Source organism: Podarcis liolepis (assembly GCF_965112155.1).
Source record: "Podarcis liolepis genome assembly, chromosome: 4".
Classification (NCBI taxonomy): Eukaryota; Metazoa; Chordata; class Lepidosauria; order Squamata; family Lacertidae; genus Podarcis; species Podarcis liolepis.
In genome coordinates, this window is record NC_139558.1 from 80,921,046 (window position 1) to 80,933,459 (window position 12,414).

General features: G+C 39.5%; 1 protein-coding gene and 1 long non-coding RNA gene across 3 annotated transcripts in view; one reads left to right on the forward strand and one right to left on the reverse strand.

Annotated features, from left to right (window-relative positions):
* The window catches only part of PAN3 (poly(A) specific ribonuclease subunit PAN3), a 59,818-nt gene that overhangs the window by 21,839 nt on the left and 25,565 nt on the right, over nucleotides 1-12,414 (reverse strand). Inside the window, exons 5-6 of one of the 2 annotated variants that reach the window (XM_083498887.1) lie at nucleotides 9,647-9,808; nucleotides 2,451-2,601 (exon numbers count right to left, since the gene is read on the reverse strand). In XM_083498887.1, the coding sequence (XP_083355013.1) occupies nucleotides 2,451-2,601; nucleotides 9,647-9,808 (313 nt within the window). The remainder of the gene's footprint in view (nucleotides 1-2,450; nucleotides 2,602-9,646; nucleotides 9,809-12,414) is intronic. The other variant, XM_083498888.1, reaches the window with a different exon arrangement.
* Nucleotides 5,445-12,129, forward strand: LOC310704955. The gene is made up of 2 exons (XR_014525117.1): nucleotides 5,445-10,585; nucleotides 10,653-12,129. It is a non-coding gene; the product is annotated as an uncharacterized lncRNA (long non-coding RNA).

Below are 12,414 nucleotides of genomic sequence, written 5' to 3' on the forward strand. Positions count from 1 at the left end.
TACATACATGCATACATACTATAAAACTACAATGTTTCCTGTGACTATGATTATGGATGCTAAGTGTTTTTTCCAAACTTAAATAAAAACAAACTGTAGTTGTGGTTTTATCATAAAGATCAGGATTCAAAGCACCATGTGTGCTATTCATAGAAGCTTCTCAGCCCCCTCCTTAATGCAGTATGAGGCATGAGGGGCTGCCCCAGAAAGGAGGGGGCACACAGGAAAAGCCATAGCTCACTGCTAAAGAAAAACCTTGGTATGAACAAGATCCAGGTTTAAGATCCATGACATTTCTGGGCAGAAAGGCTTTGGAAAAGTCCTAGGCATCATCCTGGAGAGAAACTGCCAGAGGTGACAGCACTGGACTAGGCAAAAAAATGGCATTCATTTAAGGCAGATTCATATTTTCAAGGTACAGTGGTGCCTCGCAAGACGAAAAGAATCCGTTCTGTGATTCTCTTCGTCTAGCGGTTTTTTTGTCTTGCGAAGCAAGCCCATTGATGGATTAGCGGATTAGCGCTATTAGCTGCTTATCTGCTGATCGGATCAGCTGATAAGTGGCTTAGCGGTTTAGAAAAAGGGGGGGAAAGGGAAAAAAAACCAGCAGGAACACGCAAGACATTGTCATCTTGCGAAGCAAGCCCATAGGAAATTCGTTTTGCGAAGCACCTCCAAAACGGAAAACTCTTTCATCTAGCGAGTTTTCCGTCTTGCGAGGCATTCGTCTCGCGGGGCACCACTGTAACTACTTACAATAAAACTATGAGGCTTAATTTTCCTCCTCAACCCTCAATTATTTCCCATCATGCAAGACAGGCTAAGGTTGCTTCCCTAAGATGGGTCTGACAATAGACCTCTCTTTAAAATAAACATTGCTGGTTGCCCCAAACTTGAAAGTGAAACTAGTTTTTGTCTGCACTAGAGAATAAGGCAGCCGCTTTGCAGCATGAAAAACGGAGATGCTATTTCCATGCTACATGGAGTTAAGAGCTATGCTATCTAGAGAACTTGTTTGCATACTGCACATTGCAAATATAAACCTGTTTAGCCACCTCCACCCACTTCCCCAAACCTGGGTACTGAAAACTCTGAGGCAGCTAAAGTTTCTGCAATCATGTATGTGACCTATAGCCACAACAATATGGAAACAAATTATTTTATTTATTAGATTTACATACCGCCCTTCGTCAAAAGATCTCAGGGTGGTTCACAAGATAACAAAGGGTGGAATTCAAAGTTGAGATATGGCCAGCATTAACATCTGTGCAAGCATCTCAGCTTGTCCGATGGAAACAATCTCCCCTCCCCTCAGAGTTTTTCCAACCGTCCCCCCACGCGCCATTTTGGGGGGGGGGAGGGGGAGCAAGGAACGAGTTGGGAAAGTCCTGTTGTGCAAGCGCAAGTGATTGTGGAGGTCTTCCACTTACAGGGCTTGTTAAGCGACTCCTGCCCAACGATATTATCCAACAAGATATAGCAGATGAAACTGACAGTTAGAAAAATAATGTACCTAGTACTACTTTGAAAGCAACTCTGCCCCCAAAGCCAGGTTATTCCATGTTAACAGGTGGTCCTATAACCTTAGATTCTTCTTGCTCACTTACTAGTCTCTTCACATTATTGCTTTAACAATGTGCAATGTTTCACTTGTCAATCTTTTATAGAGGGCGGCGTCCTGCTTCCCGCACACTCGGTTCACTGCTCTTCTCCATCGTTTTTACTTAGAAGTTCCTTCCTTCCTTCCAACATCCCTGAATGCATATAATCTAGTCCAGGGGTTGTCAATCTGGTCCCTAATGCCCACTAGTGGGCGTTTCAGGGTTCTAGGTGGGCGGTAGGGGGTTCTACGGCACAAGCTGAATCCTCCTTCCATCGAGCACTGGTGGGCAGTAAGGAAATTTTACCATCAAGGAAGATGCATTAGTGGGAAGTTGGTATAAAAACGTTGACTACCCCTGATCTAGTCTTTCTGGTTTATAGGCTTTAAACATGTTCACATATTATCTTTGCTGGGAACTATTCATAGGCTTTGGAGGTGAGGTGGGGAGTTGTCCTTTGCCTGGTAGGTTGTTGTTTTCATACCTCCAAGATAATCTTGTACTTCCGTTTTTCAGATAAAATGTTAATGATAGTTCTAAATATTCTGAAAATGAATTTAGTTAAAAGAGACCCCTTAAATGATGGTTGCAAACAAAGCTTACACGCTCTTTCTAAAACTTGGTAATGCTAAGATGCTGCAGGAAACCTTGATGGCTGCAAGAATTATACTTAAGGTGCTGAAAGGTGCAAAGTGCAGGTACAAAACTGATAACACCTGAAGATGATACGGCTCCTATGTAAGACTTTAAATAAATAGAGCTTAGGAAGAGTCGGTTCCTAGATGGAATAAGCTTCCCTAGTGCTACTGTGATTCATAAGCTAGTGTAAATAAATTACTCTAAGCTTACCTGGAGCTAGCCCAGCGTTTGCAGGACCTCCCATGGAAGGATGAGAGAACAAGGCTTGAGAGAAGGCAGATATATTTGACTGTGACATATTACTGAGTCGGGAGGTTGATCCTCCTTTAGGAATAAACTCGCTTGCCGCGGGATTTGGTGTCTGTTTAAAAAACAAATTAAAACAGAGTATGTGTTAAGTGTGAAAATAGATCTGTTTACTGAATAAATTAGTGGGTTTAAAGTTAAGAACGCAAACATTTTTAGTAGGTTATTAAAAACTAACAGACATAGGCCAGGATCCAAAGAACTACAACTACCGGTAATTCCAAAAGTTGAACAGGGTTTTTAGAACTGTTGCCCCACCCCACCCTGCCTGACAATTCTCAGCATACTGCATGGCAAACCTTTCAAAACCATACAGAGTTTGTAATAAGACACGGCTTTCTGTGGCCCAAAGAAAAGAGTCTTACATTCTATGAGCTAGGTACAGCTCCCTTGACTGAAGATGTGCAGTTCCTTGAATCTTGGTCATAGGAAACCTACGTGAAATTCTGTTTCCATACAACTTCTTTCATAATCTACAAGTTTGCATTACACACTGCTCAACTATATTTTGAGGCAAGGAAACTGGGAATACTATGGGTTTATAAGTGGAATAAGAAGTATCAATTATGCTAATAATGGCCGGCTCTTAGAGCAATCAATTATGCTTAAGAGAACTAGATTGTAAGCAGCTCTCAGGAAAGCTTCCTATTTTAAGTTACAAAAACTACTTTATTGGCAAAGTAATTTTAATCTCTGTTCCACATGTTTGTTTTTAAAGATGTTCATTTCCCCTTAATTCTAAGGATTTTCTACATTACATATTTTTAAACAAGTTGAAGTTTTGTTTGGGAAATTTTAATTCAAAACCTGATGCTGTCAGAAAGCTAACTGGGACAAATGACAATTTCTCAGTACAGTGGTGCCTCGCAAGACGAAAAGAATTCGTTCCACGAGTCTTTTCGTCTTGCGAAGCACGGTCCATTGCAACTGCGACTCTTCAAGAGGCTTTTTAAAAAAGCGCAAGACGTTTTCGTCTTGCGAAGCAAGCCTATAGGGAAATTTGTCTAGCGAAGCAACGCAAAAACCGCAAAAACCTTTCGTCTAGCGAGTTTTTCGTCTTGCGAGGCATTCGTCTTGCAGGGCACCACTGTAGAACAATCCTTGCAAGGTTGTTAAGAAGTTAAACACTGTTCTGGACAACTTGGACCAAAGGCAGAATACAAATATAACAAGCAAACTAAATGTAGAGCATTATCACAATGGTGGGGAACCTTAAGCCCCCTAAGTGTACCTGCCAGGCCTCTCAATTTGGCCCACATTCACCTGTCCATCACCTGACATCATATTCAAAAAACACCAAATTGCAACCAGAAAGGAAGAATCCAGAGCACACTTAGATGGTGCTCCTGATTCTTCCTTTGCTTCTGCAGCTTCAATTCAAGGCATGGCTTCAAAGGAAGAAAGGAGGTATCAGAAAGGCATTTAGAACACACCTCTGATTCTTCCTTTTAAGTTGAATCACCTGAAGACACCAGGTGACTGACAGGTAGGCAGCCCTACCCATCTGTCAAAGTAGCCCACAAAGAGTGGGGGAATTCTGGATCCAGCCCACTGGCCAGAACCAATTCCCTTCTCCTATATTAGCATATAGCAAATAAGTGGCAAATTCTTCACTTACATTTTTGACTTTGCCCTCATTTTTTTTTGGAGTTGAGAGATAAACTCTGCATTGATATTAATTAGTGCTATCATCCAATTAAATCTTGGTTGATCATACACCTATTAAATCAATTCAGTATTCAGAACACGCAGGTGCTGCCTTTCTGTTAAATGTGACAAACAGGTCTGCTTACACAAGAGAAAAACCACAATAAATCCATCACAACAGGACAAACTTGTTTAAGCCACAGGGAGAAACAGTTCCCTTAAGGCAGGTAGATATAAAATCTGCATATATTTTCATTGTCATAAAGTAATTCTGAAGAAATCACACAATTTTTAAATGATGCGTACACATTTCATAGCAAGCATCATTTCAGAACAGGCACTTCCTCCTGTGAAAGCAGAAAGCGGCAGTGCCTCTTCTATCCAGTGCCTGGAATTAGTAAAGCAAAAGAAAGAATCACATGACAGATGCGGGCCAATAAACAGAAGTTCTAGGTTTAGGTGGTTCACCTGAGCCAAGAGACCTGTTCTGGATGGGCTGCACTCCCCCTAAAGGACTATGTTCCTGGTCTGTGTGTACTCCTGGGTTCAGCTTTGTCTGTGGTAAAGAGTGCCTTCCGTCAGCGCCTAAGATGGCCTGGACAGTTATGTATGCGATGGTAATATCTAGGATTAACTATGCAATGCATTGTACATACATGGGGCTGTCTTTGAAGATTGTTTGGAATATTCAGGTCCTTCACTGGTCACCAGTGACTCACCACTACTGAGAAGACCTTCATGGCTTCCAGTGAAGATGGCACCTGCAGACCACAGCTTTTGTACATTCTTGTACTGAGAACGACTACTTTAAAAAACCTGCTGCCTGAGAAATTTAGGGTATCCTTTGACCCTATCAACCATCTAAGCACCACACTTCCAACATTAAACTGTCAAAAAAGTTTGATGGGCCACTGGTTGTTCTACTGGGCTATGTAAAAGATACAATACTACCAGATGCCACGAGAAATTATAATAGATCTATTAATCATACTATGGTTAGCCATTAGTTAGCTAACAAAAGCTTATCATAATTAGAGTTAGGGAGGGGAAACAGTAAAGTGACCAAGATATAGCTAAATTGAACATTTTTATTCATCAGCAGAATAATAAAGTTTAAAATTCACTTCACCCCTACTTGTGCTTGAGTGTATTTTAAATCTGGTGATTGTGCTCATAGATCTGTCTTACCCAATGTACTTATGTCATTTAGTATTTACTCTTTCCATTCGTGTTAAATGAGCACTATCACAATTTTTCTTTTTGATTTTTTTATATATGGTTTTTAGATTGGTGTGATAATTCTTAAATAAAGGGGGAGAGATAACCCTGCTGGGATACGAGATAGTCTGCCAAAGATACACATGAAAGTGGTGGGAGGAAATTCAAGGTGGTTGTATTACAGCTAATGTTAAGGTCAGCCTTCACTTCCAAGGCAATTTTCCAAAGGAGAAAAAAGAGTTCTAGGTAGGAGACTTGGCTTCTGAGACAAAACCAGTATTCATAAACAAGGGTTTCGTTCATAAACAAGATTTCATTTTAGTTTGATCAGGTTAATTAATTAGTGAATATCTTCTCTGGTTTTTTTTATAAATTAAAAAATCGCCAAGTTGGCTGTTGATTCAATCAACAACAAATATTTTGTTCACTATCTCTTTGATTCAAATGAATACATAGGTCCTCATTTTACATCTTTATACCATTAATAAAATCTTCAAGTACAGGATATAAATAGAACAGATAACACAAGCATTTAAAGTCCAAATTCCCAATTTTATTTTTACTTATTTAGCAAAATATATATGCAGTGGAAGACAGGAGTGCCTGGTGTGCTCTGGTCCATGGGGTCACGAAGAGTCGGACACAACTAAACAACAACATATGCAACTTAATGAAAAATATAACGCTAAGTTGTTCACATAGTATAAAAATGCTGATTAGCCAACTGTCTTCACACACGTTAATAATTACACTACTCCCATTTCCTTTTTCCACATTGAATCATAAAATTGCAGAGTTGGAAGGGACCCTGAAGGAATCTCAACAAATACCTGAATATATTCCACATAAATCAATGTATGCAACTTCTACATAAATCAATGTATGCACCTATCACAGCAATAAACATTCTCCCTCTTCCTTAAAACAGACATGTACACATTTTCTTCAAAGCAGACAGACATTGTTTCTCCCCTTTCTGCCAGAATTCAGGTACAAAACCTTTTCGCACAATGAAGGTTTCCTCAAACAAGCGCTATGATCCTCAGGCTCTGCTTCTATTGTCAGGTCTAACACTAACATGCTCATCCCACAACACATAGCCTTAAGGCAAGCACCTTCCGTATCTTCTTAAGGTACAACATTCTCATCCTCACTGAAGATGGGCTGCAGCTGGACCAGGGAGGAGGGAGAGATACCAAATTAACAGATAACATGTTGTAGCTGGTTGCAAGTGGTTACACAGAAATGATGTGGAAGATTCTTTTACTGTCCACAAACCTTGGGCTCTTCATTCATGGTCTAGAAGGATAAATTCAAATTGCTTTTCTAGAATTGCATTATAGTTTAAGGAAGCAACAAATGGGAAAAACTCAAAGCTGTAACTGTTCAGGAGCAAACTAGTACATTCACAAATTCCAACTAAGGGTCACAACATACTTCTTTAGATGGAAGAGTAAACAACTTCCCAAACAAGGGCCAAATCTGTCATCATGTACACATCTGAATGCTTAATTGAAATGAGACTCTAAAATACAGGAAAAAACTGAAATATCCTGGAAGTGTTTTTCTGAATTTCTCAAGATTCAACAAAGAATGTTACGGTGCCTTGAAGGCCAAGAGATTGTGGCGTCATAACAGACTAACACAACTACACTTCTGGAATTTGCTTGGTCCTTTTTAACTTTAGTACATGTTAGGTTTATGCTAACAAATTATTTAAATTTACAGAGCAGCAAGAAACCATGTGTCTTATTACAAACTCTGCTTGATCAAAACCTAGTTAATGGCACATGCATGAACTTTTTAACTGCCCTTAGGAAACACCAAGTTATGGTCCTTTCTAGAATAGTTTATATTGAGAAGAGATCACCATGGATAGATAAAAAACTCAAAACACAATGGTCACAATGTGACCCCCGTTATGCCTCAGATCATGACTTTTATGTCTCATTTACAGAATAAGGCCAAAATGTATTATAACAAACATCATAAACATCAGCTTTGCCACCTCACTAAGATTCTCAGAATCCCAGTATGAGGTTACATTCAGTATCAGAATCCTCGGGAGGTTTACAGACTGGCCACAAATCAACCACCTCTACAATATAGTGAAATTAATTAGAAGTATGACAATTAAAAGAGCTCAGTAGCATGAGACAGTGGGCTGGATTCTCATCCACTGGCTGCAGATCTTGCAATCCACACAATGTGCACACACCCTTTCCTGGCTCATTTGTGCTGCAGATAAGGAGCATGGAGGTGAACATGAGGAAGAGGACGGGCAAGCGCTAGGCCACCTAGTGTAGTCTAAATGGCTGTAAGAGCCATATCAGCTTGAGATTCTCCTAAGTCAAATCATTCTTGCATTGGGGGGGCCTTTTATCCCCACTTCTATACTGAAACAGCACTGCTGCTATGCTGATGCTGAAGCCTGGTCCTTTGGCAATGGCTCTGGGTTCTAACAATGAGACCCTACATCTTTGTTTCACAAGCTGCAATGGAAGCATGTTAAGGGACCAACATGTATAAACAGAGGTTTGCAGAATGTACAGGCCAAATCTACAATTACTGCAGATGTTGCTGCAAGTGGCGTATTATACCACAACACAGCGATTTAATGCTGTAGATTCCATTAAATCATACATGATGTGCAAGAACTGAAGTACAACATTCATACAAACAAGGCAAATGTGCTTAGTTTATATACATCAATCTGGCTCTTTTCCATATTCATAAACCTAGCAACTAAAAACAGTTGTGACATTCTCTCAGGCAAACTTACTCTTTTTTGGGGGCGCGGGGAGCACACAACGTTGAGCTCTTCAGTGGAATAGAGAAGTAAAATTTCCATGGTTTACATAAAAGCAGCAGAGAATGTGGTGTTCATATATTAAAATAACCAAGGTTGCAATCTGTGTGTGCATATAGGTGTGTGTGTGTGTGCGCATACGCAGTGAGAAACACAAGTTGCTAGACGGGGGGTGGGGGAACGCAAACTTGAACAGGCCACATTTTTCTACAAAACCTTTCAGTTCGGCAACCTACTTAGCACATGCATTGTGACTTCTCTATATAATGTACAATATGGAATGCTGCAAACCATTCTTCCTTCTTGGATACCCAAATTCAACTACTGACAAACACCACCACAACAACAGCAACACTAAATTAATCAGCTTGAGTTCCTTCTCTCTCTCTTTGTATGACTTTTCCGATGTGAAACCAAATACACACTTAACTTCAAATCACAGTTTAACTGAAATCAGGTCATTCTAACCCTAAGATCAGCCAAAGCAAACACTGAGTAAGTCAAGTCCTAAAGGGGAAAACATCCTCTGTAAAGCCTCTGACTTGTGCAACAATATAGCCTACAAGCCACATTAACTACCTGGCACTACACAAGAAAACTATTAGTACGATTTATACAAAGAACAGTAAAAATGCTATTGTTCCCATGTACAGCGGAAGCAAACAAGAATAGTAAGACATGGGGGGGGAGGGGATTCACTGGGTGACCATTCTTCCCAGTCTCATGCTAATTCTGTGAACTACTCCTGTCTCAGTCTGTTTTTAACTTAGAAGTTGAGTGTGCCTCTCTATTCCACTGGAACACTTACCCATCTAGAGCCTCAACACAACATATAGCAATAATGCCCATTGAAAGTCCCTAGGGTGCTAATCACAGGGCAGAAAGTGCCAGAGATCTATTCCTACTCATAGTAACGTCAAAGATAACCAAAGGCAATTAAAGTCACTAGATGCTGAGTGAGTTTCTTCTGTGGGCTAGGATAAGGAGTACAAATAAGATAACATAGTTTTGCACTACCATTGCTCTCTGAAACATCTGCGTTTCTCCAGATGTTGATGGACTCTCAACTTTTCACAGCCCAGCCAGCACAGCCTATGTTTAGCGATAACAGGAGCTGCAGTCTAGCAACATCTGGAGGGTCTAAATACTGTTCAAATTATTTCAGCTATTTCAAAGAAAATAAGTTTCAACTTCTAAGGTGTTTTCTTTAAATATATTATTCTTGCCACCCAAACTAGATGATGCAGAACATTAGTTGAGAAGTGTGTAGTTTATTAGATAGTCACTTTTGTTGTCATTTGTACATTTGACCTGTGAAGATGTCGGCCAAATTTCGGCCCATCATATGTATCTAACTTCAGCATTTTTGAAAAAATAAAAATAGTAGCCAAAATTATTTAAAGTGACTAGAAAAAAGTAATTTTACCTGTAAATTGTTTTCTGTGACTCTGTTCCACCAAACCATATTGATGGGTACTCCTGTTTTACACCTGTCAGCCAAGCAGCCAATAGTGTTCTTTGATTTTCTTGCCTTTGATCCCACCGGAACTATTCTCTCCTCCAGCATCCCCAGTCGATACTTCCTTGGCTATGGAAAAGAAGGAAAAAAACCAGGGCACTCCCAACATCCCTTAGTCTGAAACTCAAACTAGAACTAGATGACAACATATATTTGGTTTGATTGGTGGAATAGGAAACAATTTGCAAGTAAAATTTCTGACTCTGGTCATTTGACTTGCCGTGGCTTGGAAAAGGAAGTTGAGAGGAGTCAACAAGCAAAAATAAGTTTGGAGTGGGTTCCAGTTGGTGCCCTTGCACTTAACTGAGGAACTTTTGATCCTGCAGATAGACACCCCTACTAATGTAAAAGAAAGGGAGGCATTTTTTCCCATTCCCCCCCCCCAGCACCCATAAAACATCAGTGCCAGAGAGATGGGGGACACTCCAGAACAGGGTGGCATGGGGAGCAGTAGGAAGACAGTATCACTCTCCCTCCACTTCCCAATTGGGGACACCAATTAGATTCCACCTTGACTCGCAGTGCAATCCTGTGCATATTTACTCAGAAATACCGTAAGTCCCACAGAATTTAATAGGACTCACTCCCAGGAAAATCCAATAGGATTGCAGAACAAGCTGGTCCTAATATTTCTGACATTTCATTAGAAAAGTCACATCTATATCACTTCAAATAAACTAAGACTTGTTTGAAATATGTAGTGCCAGGTCAAACTAAAAGCTTTGCCTGCTACATACCTCCAACCAGGATACTATATTCTGACACCTGAATTTATGAACAGATTCCAGAGGACAGAAAGGACTGGGCTTGGAAATAATGGGTTGTAAACGAACAAATATAGGCAGAGTAAGCCCAGTGAAATCAGTAGACTTGACTAACTTAAGCCCAGAAAGTTCAGTGGGTCTACTCTGAGTAAGATTTCATTAAATACAATCCAACTGTTCAAAAGAGAAACCTTGGAAGTTCTGGCATAAATGTCTCAAAAGGAGATAGATAATTTTTCCTTGAAATGTTGTCCAGGTCAAGTTAACATATTTAGTCACAATGAGTTGCTTACAAAGCAAGGCATATAATCTCTTATTACAACTGTTTTTACTGGTGCACACAGGTGATAATGAAATACTTGTATTTTTAAGCTTTGAAGGTGTACATTCAAACCCCAGATGTGTTTATAAAAGTAAGGTATCATCTTGCCTATCAAAGTAAATATTAAGTAATAAAAGTAATTCCAAGAACAGTAATTACTCAACAATTCAGAAAAACACACACAATACGCTCTCAAAGGTTTACTATGAAATGCAACTGTCCTTATTTACAAGCTGTATCCTTGCTGACAGTTAAGAAAGCCCTGCTGAGTTTTCAGACAGTATAAAATTATGAACTCTGAGCTGTATATAATAATCAAGCACTTACTTAATGACCCATAAACTCATGTCACTAAAGAAGCTTCCTGCTCATCAAAATAAGTATTCAGTAAGCTACAGCAGAAGTCAGACATTGGGTTAAAGCTGGCCCTAAGGTGCAGTGCCTACTACTAAATGCAGCAATAAAGTTTTCTAGCAGATAACTTTTAAGAAATTGAAGCTGAACAGCTGGTTTACTGTCCATTGCTCAGTTAAGTGGTTCATCAAGAAAATTAGCTGGATACAGATGTACTGCTTGCTCCTCCAGTATATATTCCATTCAAAATACCCATGGAAAATTCTTGTCTTACAATTATTCTAAACCAGGGGTGTCTTCCCCACATGCTCCAATGAAGCTGGCGTACAACTACCCATACAAAATACTTGCAATGTAGTTATGCTAGGATGGACCCATGATAAAATTACTTCTCATTATTTTTTTACAGGAACCGATTGGAAGCAGACCTTAGCTTACGCTCCTCATGGAAGACATATTAATTCCAAAACAGAGATCTTATGGATGCTTGAATCCAATATCTACTTGTTTAGTTCACCTCTCCCCACACAGAGAATCATAGAATTGTAGAGTTGGAAAGGACGCCAAGGGTCATCTAGTCCAACGCCCTGTAATGCAGCAAACTCAACTAAAGCATCCATGGTAGATGGCAATCCAATCTCTGCATGAACAACCCATTGTAAAATCTCAGAAGTGTGCTGCACAAAGTTCAATATCTACAAAGATAATTAAAAAACCACCAAGAGGTAAGAACATTACCCAGAGCAAAAAGATATGAAATTGTTTTCTGAATATTTAAATAAGGTCAGAAGACAACATCCACAGGAATATTAAACTAATAATGAAATTTCATCCAACCTGTTCTAAATGGGGTTTTCCCCGAAACATTGAAATCACCATTGCTTATATGACAAACGTGTGCATATGAAGCATGTTGACTGCAACAGTTCATTTTCAAAAAACAGAAGATAGATTTTTAAATATATATATATATATATATATATATACACACACTTTCGTGCAAATAGAACAAGTTAACGCCAAAAGAAATCGTATCTACATATGTCAAGCTAAACTTAAAGAACATGACTAAATTGGACAAGAAACCATGCCTTTAACAATACCTAATGTATGTGTCCAACTAGTTTTATGCAGATCTTGATAAGAGTTTAGGTTACCAGCTATGCAAGCACTTAAGCAGCAATTCAGATCTCCTGAAGATTTTTTTCCATAAAGCCAACTCTCTTCAAAGCAAG